This window comes from Culex pipiens, chromosome 2, assembly GCF_016801865.2.
Source record: "Culex pipiens pallens isolate TS chromosome 2, TS_CPP_V2, whole genome shotgun sequence".
Taxonomy (NCBI): Eukaryota; Metazoa; Arthropoda; class Insecta; order Diptera; family Culicidae; genus Culex; species Culex pipiens.
Window position 1 is genome coordinate 42,136,515 of NC_068938.1, and position 18,020 is coordinate 42,154,534.

The following is an 18,020-nucleotide window of genomic DNA, read 5'->3' on the forward strand; positions in this document are numbered from 1 at the left end:
TTTTGTAGCAATACATAGCCTGACATTTTAAGCGCATTTGGCTAAGGTTTAGTGACTCCACCATTGACCTGAAGTTAGTATGGAACTTTTAAAAATTGTCTATGGGAAATTTTCACTTTTAACCTCTCCTTAGAGAAATTTTCCCAAAATTCAATCAAATTTTCCTATTCTCAGGGTTCTTATAGTTTTTGATCCGGGGAACAACTTTGTAGAATATCGCAAAGCGCTGGGAATTGATGCCGGAAAGATACAGGATATTTTTTGGAGTATGAAAAAAAATATAACGTGCTCTAAAAATGTGCCTAGCGCATTGTGATGTTCTACAAAGTTATTCCCCGAATCAAAATATACAAGAATCCTCTATTTTGAGAAAAATTCATATGGTATTGGAAAAATTTCTCAAAAAAGAGTTAAAAAGTTGAAAATAAATAAATTATATTTATTGAAATTTCTTTATAACTTCAGGTCAAGAGTGGAACAACTAAACATTAACCAAATGCAATAAAAATGTCAGGCTAACGTCTGGGGCTATAATGCATCAAAATTCCGTTCAAGACGTTCGAAATTGAACACTTTTGTCTTTTTCATATATCCGTGAGCCACGCTAATATTCATGCTTTTCCAAAATTGAAATGCTGCGCAATTTAAAATTAAATCAAGAGTGAAACATTTCCTTTCTGTGAAGTACTAAGCAATATCTGCAACTTTGTAGCTTTGCCGAAGACACCAATCACAGTGGTTCAGATCGCAAAATTAAGTGGTTAATAGATTTTCCAGAAGATCGTGATGCTTTGAAGCTTTGGTGTCTTCGGGAGAGTTGATGCAAATGGAAAGGAGCAGCTTTTGATTTGGTTGAAATTAGGGTGGTTCTCGATTAGGGTGATTTTCAAAATCTATCTTTTTCAGGAATATTTTTGGGACCTTTTTTGGTCTTCTGAGCAATTCTCTGAGAAACTTGTTTGGTGCCTTTAGTATGCCCAAAGAAGCCAATATTGAATGTTAAGTCCTTTTGAAATGTTAGTCTTCATAAAAAATGAAAATATTGTTTTCGAAAAGGTCGGATCAATAGTTGCTGAGACATCGCAATTAGAAAATGGTGGGTTGTTTGGGTGAGACTTTGAAAACATCAATTTTCCTGTTTTTAAATCTTTGCATGGAATATCTCAGCAAAATAAAGCGAATTTTCTCTGCCTTTCAAAATATTTTTTTCAAAAAAATAAACAAAAATATAAAAATTTAAATAACAAGCCATATATGTCTATAGTCTTCACATTTAAATGAAACAAAGTGTTTTAAAATGCATTTTACACTAGTTCAGTTGTTTTGCAATCATTAGTTTTCAAAAAATCTAAGATCTGACAAAAACAAAAATTGTATCGAAAAAAAAGATTTTGCATCGAAAATTTTCAAAAATCTTAAGATTTTTTAATAAACCCAAACATGCTAAAAATGATTTTAAACGCAGGAGAATGTATTTTAATTTGATTTCAGCACTTGAATTTTCATTGAAATTTTGAAGTTTATTGTAAAAATATTTTTTTTGCCCCCTGATTTTTCGGGCCAATTTTAAAGGGGGGGGGGTGAAAAAAACTTTTAAAAATATTTGTACCAGCCTTATCAGAAAAAAAAATAAAACAGAGACAAAAAGTCTGATTACATTTTTCCAAAAAAAAAAAAATACCTTTTATCATTTTTTTTTCAGTGTAATCTATATTCACACCTACAACTCCGACGAAGACACCAAATCTATCAAAAAAATTCTTCAAAAGATACAGGTTTTTGATTTTTCATATATCATTTTTATATGGACATCTGCCAAATTTGTATGGAAAATTATATGGACAAACTAATGATGCAAAATGGCTTCTTAGCCTTACCAAAGCCACCAAAATAGTTTTAGCCGGATTAAAAAATACAAATACTTAAATTTTAAAGACCGATTTCGTAGATAATTGCTTAAAAAGTTGTTGGACTTTTCAATCCAAGCAACTTTGTCAAAGACACCAAAATTTTATCTCGCAATCTACGCCTTCTACGACCAAATTTAGAAAAAGCATGTGAGCGAACCTTCAAGAATCAACAAAATTATCATATAAACCCAAAATATTACCAAAAATCGATATTGGGTCAATTCTGAGGGCAGATTCAGATTCAGCGGGCAAAATTACATGAAAAAACATATTTTGGACAATGTTAGAATTTCGTTAGGGTGGTCACAAACACTTTTCTATTGAAAATTAAATATTTTCAAATGAAGATATCTCGAGTTTAAAGATAAATCTCCCTGCGATTTCCAGCGTTTGTTATGCTAAATCTCACTCTACGAATGCATTTTTTCGAAATTTAGGTTTCAAAATTGCATATTTGTTACTTTAAAATGACTGTATCTTTTGGCAGTTAAGTTCAAATTGACTTGTCAAAATATTAAAAATGTTTGTTTTTAGAGCTCTAAATGTGCCTCCAACATCACATTTTCTCTAAAACTTTACCCTGAGTTGCTACGTTGAAAAAAAAACTGATTTTTAAAGGTTCTCTCAGATGCTTTCACTAAATTTGGTCGTAAAAGGCAAAGATTGCGAGAGAAAATTTTTGTGTCTGGGAAAAAATACCTCCTTTCAACTAAAGTATTGTCATAAATCTATGGATAGTATTAATTTGTGAGGCTTATAAGATAGATTTAACGAAAGCAGAACATTGGTTAAAACTGCTGAGATGTTCGTAATTTATATTAAATTATTCGAGTGTAATTTAAAAACATAATCAAATAGAAACAAATATAACAATAATGGAGAACCAACAACTCTCAGCACAACAACAAATTTTCTCGCTCAACTTGTCATATAATTTTCTTTTTCTGCCGCTCAATCTTGTTAAAAGGGTGAATCCATAAACCACCCACCAATAACTGTTTTCTCACTTCGCATTGCCTGCGTTCTTGTGTGCATGATTTATGCTCCAGAGCTTTCAAACTTTTGCTCCTCAGAGGAGGTTTCCTTCCTTCGTTGAACAACTTTCAGCACCCACCTGATATCCGTTTCGTTTCTCTGGAGCTTTCAAGTATGATGAACAACAAGCAAACTTGCCACCTTTGATTAGCAGATGCACTCAGCCTGATGGAACCACAAAATCAGAGACCTTGTGTGAGTCATCCTCACACCTTACTCGACGAACTTTTTTTTTCCAGATCCGTCGGCGAGATTTTCCACCCAGCAGAAATGGTGATTTATTGCCCAAAAAAGCACATCTAGACGAGCCTCGTGGAAATCAATCAGCAAATTGACCAGCTACTTTCGCCCGCCGGCCCGCCCGGTTGCATCTTTCATGAGGACGATCCTGTCAGTCAGTCAGTCGGGGCGTAGTCACGCCGTGCGGAATCAAAACTTAATTCCGGAGTTGATTCTAATGTGCTTGAAATGTGATTATCTGCCGTCGACGATAACGCAACGTAGTTTCGACCTTCGTCGGTTGGGCAAGTTAAATGACGCAAATCATTTCCGCCACGCGACCAATCTCTCAGCTAGTTAGTACCACCGACTGCAGAGAGGTGCGGCTAATTTTCACCGAGCTGAAAAATAGCATCGCCTGCTGCGAAGGCTGATCCGAGCCTATAAATTTCGATTCGATGGGCTTCATTCTCAACGGAGGCTTTGCGCTCGAGGAGGGAAATTGAATTTCCCAACAACTCTGTGCTCGGCTTGCTACGATGTGTTGGGAAATCCCTCGAGAGAGAGAGAGAGCGGAGTTGAATTGGCGCGGTGTCATCCTCGTTTAATTTGACAGTGAAATAGAGATCGAGCGTTGGATGGCACACGCTGCAAATTGACCCTCAACCCGGGGCGGTGGTGGCGTGGCAGGTTCGAGGTGAGGATGCCACGTGGCGCACGATGACGGGGTGGATGATTTGGGGGTGCGTTTTGGAAGAAATAAATTCACTTTAAATTCATCTAGCAGAAAAAAAGATAGTTTTTGTTTATTTATATGTTGAACAAACTTGGCTGTTGCTGTTTTTCTTATGAGTAATTCTCTACGAAATAGTTTTTTTTTATTTTTGTATTTTCTAATTCAGCTGAAACTTTTTTGGTACCTTCGATGCCCAAAGAAGCCATTTTGCATCATTAGTTTGTCCATATACTTTTCTATACAAATTTGGCAGCTTTCCATACAAAAATGATGCATAAAAATTAAAAATCTGTATCTTTTGAAGGATTTTTTGATCGATTTGGTGTCTTCGGCAAAGTTGTAGGTATGGATACACTGAAAATAAAATGATACACGCTATAAAAATTGATGAGTTTTCATTTCACTTTTTGTCACTAAAACATGATCTGCAATAAAAACACTATTTTTATTTTTTTTTCATTTTCTGATATGTTTTATAGGACATCAATGCCATCTTTTCAGAAATTTCCAGAATGTGCAAAAAATCTATGACCGAGTTATAAATTTTTTAATCAATACAGGGTTTTTTCAAAAAACAAAAAAAACAAATATTGGTCGCAAAAAAAATTGTTCATTGTTCGAAATCTAATTTGCAATCAAAAAGTACTTAAGTAAAATTTTGATTAAGTTCACCGTTTTCAAGTTAAAGGCATTTTTAGGTAACTTTTCTTGAAAATAGTTGCAGTTTTTCATTTTTTTAATTAGTACGCATGTTTGCCCACTATTAAAAAATATTTTAGGAAAGCTGAGAAAATTCTCTACATTTTTCTTTATTGAACTTTGTTGATACGACCCTTAGTTGCTGAAATATTGCCATGCAAAGGTTTAAACAGGAAAATTGATGTTTTCTAAGTCTCACCCAAACAACCCACCATTTTCTAATGTCGATATCTCAGCAATTAATGGTCCGATTTATAATATAAAAATATGAAACATTCGTAAAATTTTTCGATCTTTTCGAAATTTTTTTTTCACATTTTTCGAATGAAGAATATCATTATAAAATTGCCAAACATTGAATATTACGCCCTTTTGAAATGTTTTCCTTCATCCAAAATGTTTTAAAGATATTTTTTTTGAAAAATTAGAAAATTTCACGAATGTTTCATATTTTGATAAACATCAATTTTCCTGTTTTTCAATCTTTGCATGGCAGCAACTAAGGGTCGTATCAGCAAAGTTCAAAAAAGTAAAATACATAAAATATTCTCAGCTTTTCAAGGATATTTTTTCAAAAGTGGGCAAACATGGGCACACATCTTTAAAAAAAATTAGCTTCGACTATTTCTAAAAAAGTTACCAAAACTGAATATAACTTGAAAACGGTACACGTTAGGGAGCGTTCTTTTATTACGTAACAAGAAAGGGGAAGGGGGGGGGGTTGGAGGCCGTGTTGCACTCCATACATTTTTTTAAAAATTTGTTACGAAATTGTGTAACAAGTGGGGGGGGGTCTATAAATCCATTTTTTTTGCGTTACTTAATAAAAGAACGCTCTCATTATCAAAATTTCACTAGAGTACTATTTGATTGCAAATTGGGATACCGAAGGCACCAAAAAAGTTTCAGCCGGATTAAAAAATACAAAAAAAAACTCGAATGCTCAAAATCTCAGAGAATTGCTCTTATGGGGCATTAATGATTAATTTCAAGGAAGTTTCTTTCAAATTTAAATAAATACAAACACAACAAGCTTTCTTGGAACTCAATTCGTGTACGTGTATTTTATGTCATATTATTTTATTTACAGATAAAAATTCGCTCAGTTTCACTTTCCACTTTCATAGCAACAATGGTCAAGAGATATTAATTTCAAATGTTCACTTACAATTTTGATCTTCTTTCTTATTGCTAATTAAGTAGCTGCAATATCTTGTTTTATTGCTTCCATCACGATATTTAGCTAACTTCTAGTTTAATGAAGTGTGTATGATTTTTTATCTTCCTTTTTCTGTGCTCGTGCACGTGTACGTGTGTGATTGTGTGATAAAAAATAAATTATACTTTGCAAGAACCTAGTAACAATGAACGCGTTTCGCTTCCAGCTTAGAAATGCACCAACGAACTAATTCAATTAATTAGTAATGATAAAAAGGAAGAAGAGAATAAATAACAGTGACGATTGAACTATTTACAGCGACGTTTAAAAGCATATTTTGATGTTTCTTTTTTACTCCTTCGAAGGATTCGGTGGATTTCCGCTTGACAGCCCAACTTGGTCCTAGTTGGAAGGACTCCGCGGCGAGGGTGGCTGATGATGCTGCTGCTGGGGCGGTGGAATCTGGTACGGACTGAATCGGCTCATGTGTTTGGCCCGCAGCTCCGACGGTGACGGCGAGCCCGACCCGGAACTGGTGCCGGAACCGGGTGGGGTTGAAACCGTAGCAGCCCCCGGGGGAAGATGGACCGACGAGGCACCGGAAGTCGGTGGTGGGGTCGCCGATGATGAAGACGAAGCCGCCGACGAGGCAGCGGCCGCAGCCTGGAGGAACGCCGCCGACGGGATCTGCGGTGGCCACTGGGACTGCCAGAGGCCGGCCAGGTTCATCTGGTGGGCGTGCGGGTGCTGGGGAGGGGGTCGTTGGTGGGGGTGACCGTACATTTGGGACATCATTAGGTCACCGTACGGGGAGCCGCGGCCCCACATTTGCAGCTGCTGGCGGGCTTTCTCCAGAATGGCCAGCTGGGCCCCGTCCAGCTCCTGTCCGCCCATGGCGAACTGTGCGGCCAGAAGCGGGTCCGGGAAGAGACGCAGAGGGGCGCGCAGGTGCTGCTCGAACAGAAGGGCGTCCATGGGGTCTCTGGAAATGAAATTAGATCGAAAATAAACAATAAACCTGCGATCTAAAGTCACAAATTTTGTACGCTGCAGTCATTAAGCTAGAATAATGGTTAAAAAGAAACAAAAATAACTCAAAAATAAATTTTACTTACATGCTTGGGAAACTGAAAATGAAGAAACAAAAGAAAAACTATCAGTATGTAACCAACCTTTAAACCAAAATTATAAAATGTTAATTAAAAATAAACTTTTTTTTATTAAACCAAAATAACTAAACCAACATGAATATTTAGTCAAATATTTAAATTTTAATTACTAAAGTTTTATTGGTACTTTGTTCATAACATTCGATTCTATTTCATCATTTTCGATGCATTTTTATTGTTTCTATTATCTGTCTTTTATAATTATTTGCTTATATTGGCAATTTGCGGCGAGAAATATTATAAAAATTATCAGTCTTTTACATTAATAATCAATCCTTTGCATAATACTTGTAAACAAATATTTAACTAAAAATATTTTTTATATTTGATTTAAATCTTTATAAATTTTATTTCAATCTCTTTCAATGTAAAATTGTCAACAATAATGTAAAAAAACGAAATTCAATTCGAAAGGAAAGTTTGAAATCGTGCTGGCATTGGTGCTGGCAACTGTCCCAAGTACATACATTCGTCAATCGTTAATTGAAAAGCTTTAGATATATTATTTCAAAAATTTAGCTTAAGAGCAATTCTCAGAGATTTCGGTCATTCAATTTTTTTTGTATTTTGTAATCCGGCTGAAACTTTTCTGGTGCATTCGGTATGCTTAAAGAAGCCATTTTGTATAATAAGTTTGTGCATATAATTTTCCATACACATTTGGCAGCTGTCCATGCAAAAAATTTGTATGCAAATTCAAAAATCTGTATCTTTTGAATGAATTTTTGATCGATTTGGTGTCTTCGGCAAAGTTGTAGGTAATTTTTTTGGTGTTCTTAATATTTCTTAAATGATTATAAATAATTTCAACAAAAAAGTTTTTAGTTAAACTTGATATAAAATTTGAATTTTTTGTTTTAAAAAACAAATATAAATCATCAAAATATTCCAAGATTCTTTAAATATTCGAAAAAGGACTAACAGCAAAATTATTACTTTAAAATTGTCCTGTAGTATTTTCTATGCCATCAGATCCTTAAATAATAATAAACATAAAACTGAATAGCATAAAACTAGCTGCATCATCACTTGGTACGTAATAATAAAATAAATTATTTTCAAGTTTTAAAGGGCAAACAATTTAAAAATTTATTTAATTTTCTTATTTAATTGCATAAAATATGATTTTCATGAACATAAACAAATAATTTTCAAAATTTACGTCCTTTAAAATACTAAAATTTTAAAAAATAAGTAAAATAATAAAAAAAACATTATTCACAAATATAGTTTTAATATAAATTGGTATTCATGATTCAAATTTTCCAATATGAAATGATACTTTTTGCAATACTGTACAACAAAATTTTACAAAAAAGGAAAATGCATTTGTTTGCCCTTTGATTGTTTAAGGCAATATTGGAGGGAAGAGAAACGACATAAACCATTTAAAATATTTGGAAAGACCTAATTCTTATCATTAATTGCAATAAATATACAATTTTGATTGTTTCATTTTTGAATTATGTTCAATATTATTGATAACGTGTCTGTTTACCCGAGCAGACGGAAATAACTTGAGAATAACATTTTTTGATATTTGAAAATACTAGGCCAATAACATTCTATGTTATTTATAACAATATTTGTTATTCGCCGTTATGATTTTTTTGTTATTGGATTGTTATTGTAATAACAGACTAATAACATTTTACGTTATTCTTCGAACAAATCTTTGTTATTATTTTTTGTTATTTTAACAACTAATCCGATCATCCCAATAACAGTTGGAGGTATTCTTCCATAACGAAAAATGTTATTCCCTAGTTGTTTTGGCTGTCCATCAATATTAGACCAATAACAAATTTTGTTATGATAACTTAAACTGTTTTTAACTCTTATGCAAAAATGGATTTTGCAAGAATATTCCATAACACTTTCTGTTATTTTAACAGTCTTTGTTATTCAAATGGCATGAATTTAGTTATTACCGTCTGTTCGGGTATGAACTTCATTCCAAAAACTTTGAAAAATATGATTAAATCCAACCAAGTAATTAATCTTACAAATTTGATATCACACCATCAACAGGCTCAGATGAAGCCCACAAATATCAAATCCCAAAAAAAAAAACACAAAATAAAACAATTGGAAAACCATTAATCACCGAGTCAACACCCGTTAATTAGAAGCCACGACGCCGGCACACCTTCACAGGTCCGATCCGTGAAAGTGTTGATGATGATGGTGGTGGGGCGTGGAATCGTCGTCGTCACCGCCGCCGGACCACGTTCTCAAGCTCTATCGAACCAAATTAACTCTTCGATGAAAGCTGTGCCCAGCGATCTCCGGAAAGGGGTGTGTGTGTGAATCCCTTCTGGACTCTCAACTGAGAGATGAAAAAAAAAGCTAAATCGCTTTGTCGGCGCCGCTTTTGTTTCGATTTTTTGTTTCATGGCGGCAAAACTCCGAGAAAAAGGCATTATAAATTGCTAGTTTTAATGTAATTAAGTTAACATCTCAACGTGTCATAAATCATGTTTTGTTTCACGTTTTATTGAGTTTAGAGAAATGGTTTTATGTGAAAAAATCTCCATTATTATCTTTGGTTTTAATGCCCAAGGTGTTTTGTCGACAGTTGTATCAACTATAAATAATTGCTACTATGCTGAATTTCTGTTGATTCTCTTAGGATTTCGATGAGATAGCCGATTCGATGAAATGACTAATTTAATAAAATTGCCATTTTGATGAAATTACCATTTTGAAAAAATCATCAATTCGATGAAATTACCATTTCAAAGCAGTGATCAATTCTGATGACATAACCATTCAGATGAAGTGACCAATAGAAATGGTCATTGCATCAAATGGTTATTTCATCAAATTGGTTATTTTATAGAAATGGTCATCTGATTAGTTTTTCTATAAAATGAGTATTACTATGAAATTACTATTTATATGATAAAACCATTTCGATAAAATGACCATATCGATGAAATGACCCTTTCGATGAAATGACCATTTCGATGAAAATACCATTTTGACGAAATGCCCATTTCTATAGAATCACAATTTCAGTGTCATTTGGGTGAAATTACCATTTCTATTAAATGATAATTTCTATAAAATGACTATTTCGATGAAATGACCATTTCGATGAAATGGCATATTGATGAAATGACCATTTTGATGAAATGAACAATTCGATGAAATATCCATTTTGATGAAACGACCATTTTGATGAAATGACCATTTTGATGAAATGACCATTTCGATGAAATGACCAATCGGATGAAATTACCATTTCGATGAAATGACCATTTCGATGAAATGACCATTTCAATGAACTAACCATTTCGATGAAATGATCATTTCGATGAAATGACCATTTAGATCAAATTACTTTTTCGATGAGATGTCCATTTCAATGAAATAAAAGCTCGATGAAATAGCCGTTTCGATGAGATGACCGTTTCGATTAAATTACCGTTTCCATGAAATGACCAGTTCGATGAAATGACCAGTTCAATGATATAACCATTTTGATGAAATTACCATTTCCATGAAACGACCATTTCAATGAAATGAACATTTTTATGAAATGACCATTTCGATGAAATTACCATTTCGATGAAATTACCGTTTTGATGAAAGGACCATTTCTATGGAATCACAATTTCAGTGTCATTTGGATGAAATGACCATTTTGATGAAATGACCATTTTGATGAAATGACCATTTTGATGAAATGAACATTTCGATGAAATATCCATTTTGATGAAATTACCATTTTGATGAAATGACCATTTTGATGAAATGACCATTTTGATGAAAAGACAATTTTGAAGAAATGACCATTTTGATGCAATGACCATGTTGATGATATGAACTTTTCGATGAAATGACTATTTTGATGAAATGACCATTTTGATGAAATGACCATTTCGATGAAATGACCAATCGGATGAAATTACCATTTCGATGAAATGACCATTTCGATGAAATGATAATTTCAATGAACTGACCATTTCGATGAAATGATCATTTCAATGAAATGACCATTTAGATCAAATTACTTTTTCGATGAGATGTCCATTTCAATGAAATAAAAGCTCGATGAAATAGCCGTTTCGATGAGATGACCGTTTCGATCAAATTACCGTTTCCATGAAATGACCAGTTCGATGAAATGACCAGTTCAATGATATAACCATTTTGATGAAATTACCATTTCCATGAAACGAACATTTCAATGAAATGGACATTTTTATGAAATGACCATTTCGATGAAATGACCATTTCGATGAAATGACCATTTCGATGAAATGACCATTTCGATGAAATGACCATTTCGATGAAATGACCATTTCGATGAAATGACCATTTCGATGAAATGACCATTTCGATGAAATGACCATTTCGATGAAATGACCATTTCGATGAAATGACTATTTTGATTAAATGGCCATCATATCGATTTATTATAATTTCGATTAATTTAACATTTGGTTGAGCAAAAAATTAAGTAATTGAACATTTCGATGATATGACCATTTCGATGAAATGACCATTTTAGTTGCTCCAATAATTTGACCCAATTCTTGAAATAAAATAAAAAATCCTCAAAAACTCACCTATCAAAGTCGGTCAGCCGGGACGAATCCCGGAATCCCTTCGCGAACGGGTTCGAGTCGATCTTGAGCTTGGTGATGAGCTGGTTCTGGTAGGCCGTGACCGCCGTGAAGACCGTCTCCGGGAACACGTACGTCTTGTGGTCGAACTCGGGCAGGTCCCGCGGGTTGGTGGGAGCGTGCTGCCCGGGACCCAGCCGCACCAGGTGGATCCGGGGCTGGTAGCGGTGCATCGAGTTCAGGACGATCTGAAAGGAGAAGAGGAAGGAGAGGGGATGAGACGGAGTTGATGATTTTGTGTTGAATTTTTGGAAGCGTCGAATAAACTCATCAACACTTGGGTTTGGAATGAGCCGCTAATGGTCACATAAAACGCAGTTGTTGGCGCCTTGAAATGAGCTTTTGGAAAGCAGATTTGGCTGGTAGGTTAGGAATGTGATGAAATAATCGTTACAGTTAATTAATCTTTGTCAGGAAGTGTATGGTCATCCCTTTTATAAAATAACTTTAAAACATGCAAGCTCAAATTCACCAGTCTAACATCCCACTTTTTCAAGTAAACAGCTCAACTCTGCCCGTTGACGGCCAGCACATAAACCAACACCAACACCGAGCTGGGAAGCCCAGCAAACAGCAATAGATCCCGGTGAGCAGTTATGTACAGTGTTGCCAGCAGCATGACTTTGCCAAAAGGGACTCATCGTATTCTTCGTCGTCGTCAGCGCGCCACCGTTGGTGGTTGTAGTCGTTGACCAAAGACTAATAAATAATGCTTTTACCCCGCCCCACCCACTTCAACCTCCGAGCACGGGAGGGTGTTAAGGTGGGTGGGAACCCGGGGGTGATGGCAATCTATAAATTATGATTTGATGAAATTGATACCATCGCGAGGACACACAAACACACACCCACACACAACCAGGAGCAGCCACTTTGTAGAAAGCCAATGTCGTCGTCTTGGTCGTCGACATGTTCTGGTGCTTTTGGCCAGGGGACGCAATCGAGGAGGTGTATCGAAATAACAAATATCAATAATAAAGATATAAATATCACGGCAGAGTGCAGGCAAGCAAAAAAATCGATACGAGACGTTCTTCCCTCCAAGGATGGCATGAGGGTTTGGGTTTTGGTGGCAGTGTCCTCTTCGTTCTCTGGAAGTGGCATGTCATCGTTCTAGGGAGAGATCAAAACGGTTTTGGATCTTTGCTAGGTAAGTTGCATGTAATTGAATGGTGTCTTTATAAATAGTTGGCAGAAAAAAACAAATAAATTTGACAAATTTGCTATTCGCTGAATTCTCTCATAGGCAACAACCATTTCCGGGACCCGGAAATTTTAGTTTGATCAAATTGTGGCAATTGATTAAGAAAATAATCAATTCGAAAAAATTACAACTAAGCCATAGTTATTAAATGGAACAATAACTTAATCAAACATACTGAGATTTTCATCATTTTGAGGTATTTTTTCTACTTTTGAAAATGTTTTCTAAATCTTCAATACAAAATATTTTCAAGCGCATTTTGGGACTCAAACGATTCTTTATTCGCAGAGTCAGCTGTATCCATTTAATCTATCTGTGGTTGCTCGAATTTGCTGCATTGAAATTTAATTAAAAGTAAAAAATCCATGAATGTTACCTTTTACTAGCAGGATTTTAAAACATTTTAACGTAGTTTTTTTTTTCTTTCTTTCGGTCAATAATATTTTTATATTTTATAATTCACAGTAGCCAGGAAACACTGAATGCCTACAATGGGCGAACATAACTGTACAATGAAGCTCTTAAAGAATTATAATAAAATATTGATGTCGATGCGAATCACAAAATGATTTATTGCTACGAAAAAGTGAAAAAAAAACTAGACAAAGAATAGTAAACTAACAACATACAACTTTATAATTTTTCGGAAAAAATCCACTTGAACAGTCTATAACTTCAAAAAAATGTGTAAAGTCAATCTGAGTATTTTTCAAAAATCTATTTTAACATATAATAAATCGAACATATTTTTTTATATTTTGGGAATTTAATTTTATGTGATAAAAAGTCTAAAAAAAAACAGATTTTCCAACATTCACATTTCAACTCTGGTCATGCAAGCCTACACAATTGTATAGAGAACTTGTATGTGAAATTAATTTTTAGGCTATTAACAAGTTTTCAATTCTGAGTTCACACATCATGAAACCAAAAAAACATGTGAAATTTCTATTTTTTTTTAAATTGTGAATAATATGGCAAAGAAATATGAGGCAGGAAATTATCCAACAAAATAATTGAATACCTTGAAAAAAAAACATCTTAAATTAAAAAAGTGGATGTTTTCTCAGCGCACTATTTTTTAACTTTAATGAACTTATCGTAGATTGTGTTATTTTGTTTGGCAATATGTTATATATATTAAGCTCACATTAAAATTTGTTCTTAAATTAAAATTAAAATTATTAATCGAAACTGTAACCAAAATCCTTTTTGTGTTTTGAAATATCTTAAATGCATGACATTGCAATGATCAAATTGGGCTGAGAAACGTAATGATTCATTATAGAATAAAACTGAGAATTTATTTTATAGAGTGTATTTTTTTCTTATTCTGTTGACACTTAATAGTGGTAGGCAAAAAAAGAGCCAAGGTTCTTTTTTAACTTCGATCTTTTGAAAGAACAGTTCCAAGATATAATGAATTTTGAACTTGTAGTATTAAACAAGTTTTTTGTGAAATAAAAATAAAAATGTTATTTCAAATATTTCAATGCTTTTAAAATTTTGCCAAATTTGTTAAAACTGTCCCACGGTGTACCTTTTCAAGTTCTTCATGAAAAAAAAACCCTACTGAAAATCCATACGATTTTGGAGAGATAAATTGAATGATTTTCCTGGATGAACTTTTGAATTAATAAATAGACTTTTCGAACGAAATAAAATATAGAAATGAGTTCGCAAAATGTAATCCCAATATAAAACATGTTGAATAGTAACAATTTTCTCCAAATTCAAAAATTCAAATTTGAGTGCTCTTCCCATCCAATTATTCGAACGTTTACATCAGAAATCGTACTATAGAGACCGCCAAGATCAATGGTTTCCAAGAAAATCTTCTCGTTTAATGTTTTTTTTTATTTAAATAATTTATAAAAGTTCAGGATAATTCTCCGCCAACTCACACAGCAGTTGCCCCGACCCCTCCTCGATTTGCGTGAAACTTTATCCTAAGGGGTAACTTTTGTCCCTGATCACGAATCCGAGGTCCGTTTTTTGATATCTCGTGACGGAGGGGCGGTACGACCCCTTCCATTTTTGAACATGCGAAAAAAGAGGTGTTTTTCAATAATTTGCAGCCAGAAACGGTGATGAGATAGAAATTTTGTGTCAAAGGGACTTTTATGTAAAATTAGACGCCCGATTTCATGGCGTACTCAGAATTTCGAAAAAAACGTATTTTTCATCGAAAAAAAAACACTAAAAAAGTTTTAAAAATTCTCCCACTTTCCGTTACTTGACTGTAAAAATTTTTGGAACATGTCATTTTATGGGAAATTTATTGTACTTTTCGAATCTACATTGACCCAGAAGGGTCATTTTTTCATTTAGAACAAAATTTTTCATTTTAAGATGTCGTGTTTTTTCTAACTTTGCAGGGTTATTTTTTAGAGTGTAACAATGTTCTACAAAGTTGTAGAGCAGACAATTACAAAAATTTTGATGTATAGACATAAGGGGTTTGCTTATAAACATCACGAGTTATCGCGATTTTACGAAAAAAAAAGTTTTGAAAAAGTTGGTCGTCGTTGATCATGGCCGTTCATCGTCACCCGCGACAGACACGGACGACGAAACAAAGAGAAACGCAAAAAGTAACTTTTTCAAAACTTTTTTTCGTAAAATCACGATAACTCGTGATGTTTATAAGCAAACCCCTTATGTCTATATATCAAAATTTTTGTAATTGTCTGCTCTACAACTTTGTTGAACATTGTTACACTCTAAAAAATAACCCTGCAAAGTTAGAAAAAAACACGAAATTTTAAAATAAAATGTTTTGTTTTTAATGAAAAAATGACCCTTCTAGGTCAATGTAGATTCGAAAAGAACATTAAATTTCCCATAAAATGACATGTTCCAAAAAAATTTACAGTTCTTTAACGGAAAATGGGAGAATTTTTAAAACTTTTTTAGTGTTTTTTTCGATGAAAAATACGTTTGTTCGGAATTCTGAGTACGCCATCAAATCGGGCGTCTAATTTTACATAAAAGTCCCTTTGACACAAAATTTCTATCTCATCACCGTTTTTGGCTGCAAATTATTGAAAAACACCTCTTTTTTCGCATGTTCAAAAATGGAAGGGGTCGATATCAAAAAACGGACCTCGGATTCGTGATCAGGGACAAAAGTTACCCCTTAGGACAAAGTTTCACGGAAATCGAAGAGGGGTCGGGGCAACTTTTCCCGATTTAGTGTGAGGTGGTAGAGAATTACCCTTCAAAAAAATCCCTAAAAAATTACACAATTCTTCAAACTAGCCTTTGCATCAAAATTTTGGAAAAGAGCGAAAGAGCCACTCAAAAGAGCGGCTTATTTTAATGAGCGAGCGAAAATGAGCGGCTCCTAAAAAAAGTGGTTTTGCCCTCCTCTACCTAATAGTATCACTTAAAATCTATACTGGGATACATACATAACCACCTCCTTGAGGACTCATTTCCCTGTTTAAAATATTCTAAAATGCTTGGAATAACTGTCAATGTTTCTTAAGTGGACGAAAACTAGTTCTTAACGATTATAAGCAAGACGTTACTTATTAGAGGGACAATTGGACCTCAAATCCTTCGTGGCCCCAGAAAATTACCATAAAAATTATCGAAATCTATAATCTACATAAAATTCAAAAATGAATTCCATCACTCAAGAATGAGTGAAATACAATATTTTTAAATATAATGCATTATTTTCCAACATGTTCGTTCAAAACCATTAGAAAAATTGAGAAAATTTTATGTTAGCGGGAGTTGAATTCTACGTAACTTTTAAAACCATAAAATGTCTTAAGTTTGTTTGAAACAGTGTAGATCCAATAATTGAGCTTAAACTGGTCTACCCTACATTGGATTTTTCTCATACATATTTTCAAACTATGTGTATTTTTATTTAAAATTAGACCAAATTAGCCTCGTCTAATTTGCAAAATCAACAGTGTGAATCCGTCTGGAAACAGCTGCTGAGATCAAGTTATATTCACCAACTCATCACGGCCATCAACCAGCTCGTTCGTTTTGGCGCAGCACATACAACCGGTGTAACATCACACGAGAATATAGGTTAAGTTTTACGTTTAGTGCTACATAAGATGTACTGTACATAAGCAGGTTTACCTGTGCTGAAGAGTGTTAGTATCTGTATTGTATGTGTGCCAGCCAAGGAGGCTGCTGCCTAGTTGTACGTGTGAGCCCTGGGTTGATGTTTCGTACCCAATTTATCAACCTAACACCTCACTTTGCTGGGAGCCATTTGTATGCTAAAAATCGGCACTATAACAAACGGTTCTGCTCTGGAGATGTCTGGCTTTTCCAGCACACAAACACATCCACAAGCGGAAAGGAAAACTTTATCGTCTTCGTCGTCAACCCCCGCTTTGAGTGTCGTTGTGTAAGTCCTTTCGAAAGAACAGAACTGTTCAAGTTTTAAGGTGGTTTCTTTGCTCGGGAAAACCTCCTCAAGACCATTCCCGGAACTCCCACTCAAGTGTGACGCCATTATCAAAACCCACCTCACGCCACCCAATTAAAACGCGGGCTCACAAAGACCACGTCCTGGCAGGGGGGAACCGAGGGTACAGAGGGAAGAAGATTGGTAAACTTGGTGAAGACATGCGCTTCACCGCCAGCTACTGACTAACGACTGCCAATGGGGAGGAAGGGGGGGTTTGGGTGGAAGTCCTTTCTTATCCTCTTTCACAATGGGGGGAGGGAAAGGGTGAGCTGGTTTCCACCAACACATTGAAAGTCGGAGGAAAATGCAAAACTTGCTGCTCGGAGCAGAGTGTTGAAAAAGTGGAAGAAGAAAACTGGAAAGATTTGCACGGAAAAATATAAGTCTTCTCTAAAGAAGTAAATTTTAACATAATTTTTCAAGATTTAAAAAAATTAGGTTGAGGATGTAAACTAAAACATGCCAGACTTAATTTGTTTCTGAGACAGTCCATGTTCTATTATCCGAAGCCAAGATTATCCAAAGTTTCGATTTTACGAGGACTTCTGAAAATGATATCTTGACTGTTATATTAATTGAATTCAATAACTAGATATCGACATTCGATATCAGAAAAGCAAACGATAAATTCAAAAAAAAAACGTCCAATTATGAAAAAATCATTTCTTTCCGTGTACTCCCTCACGGTTACCATGGCAGCCGCCTTCTCACAGCTTCCCCACAGTTTGCACACCATTTCCCGTTTCGCGGGCAAGGATTAAAGTGCTGCTCTCCGAAAGGGCTCCTGGACACACTTCTTGGTCCTCCCGTT

At 34.7% G+C, this 18,020-nt stretch overlaps 1 protein-coding gene across 4 annotated transcripts in view; it reads right to left on the reverse strand.

The window, feature by feature from the left end:
* Positions 1-5,639: 5,639 nt before the first annotated feature.
* Positions 5,640-18,020, reverse strand: part of LOC120428941 (T-box protein H15-like) — an 84,667-nt gene continuing 72,286 nt past the window's right edge. For 2 of the 4 annotated variants that reach the window (XM_052708194.1, XM_052708193.1), the window contains exons 5-7: positions 11,505-11,749; positions 6,874-6,885; positions 5,640-6,740 (exon numbers count right to left, since the gene is read on the reverse strand). In XM_052708194.1, coding sequence (XP_052564154.1) covers positions 6,161-6,740; positions 6,874-6,885; positions 11,505-11,749 — 837 coding nt within the window. In that variant the 3' untranslated portion in view covers positions 5,640-6,160. The remainder of the gene's footprint in view (positions 6,741-6,873; positions 6,886-11,504; positions 11,750-18,020) is intronic. The other 2 variants (XM_052708195.1, XM_052708196.1) reach the window with 1 other exon arrangement.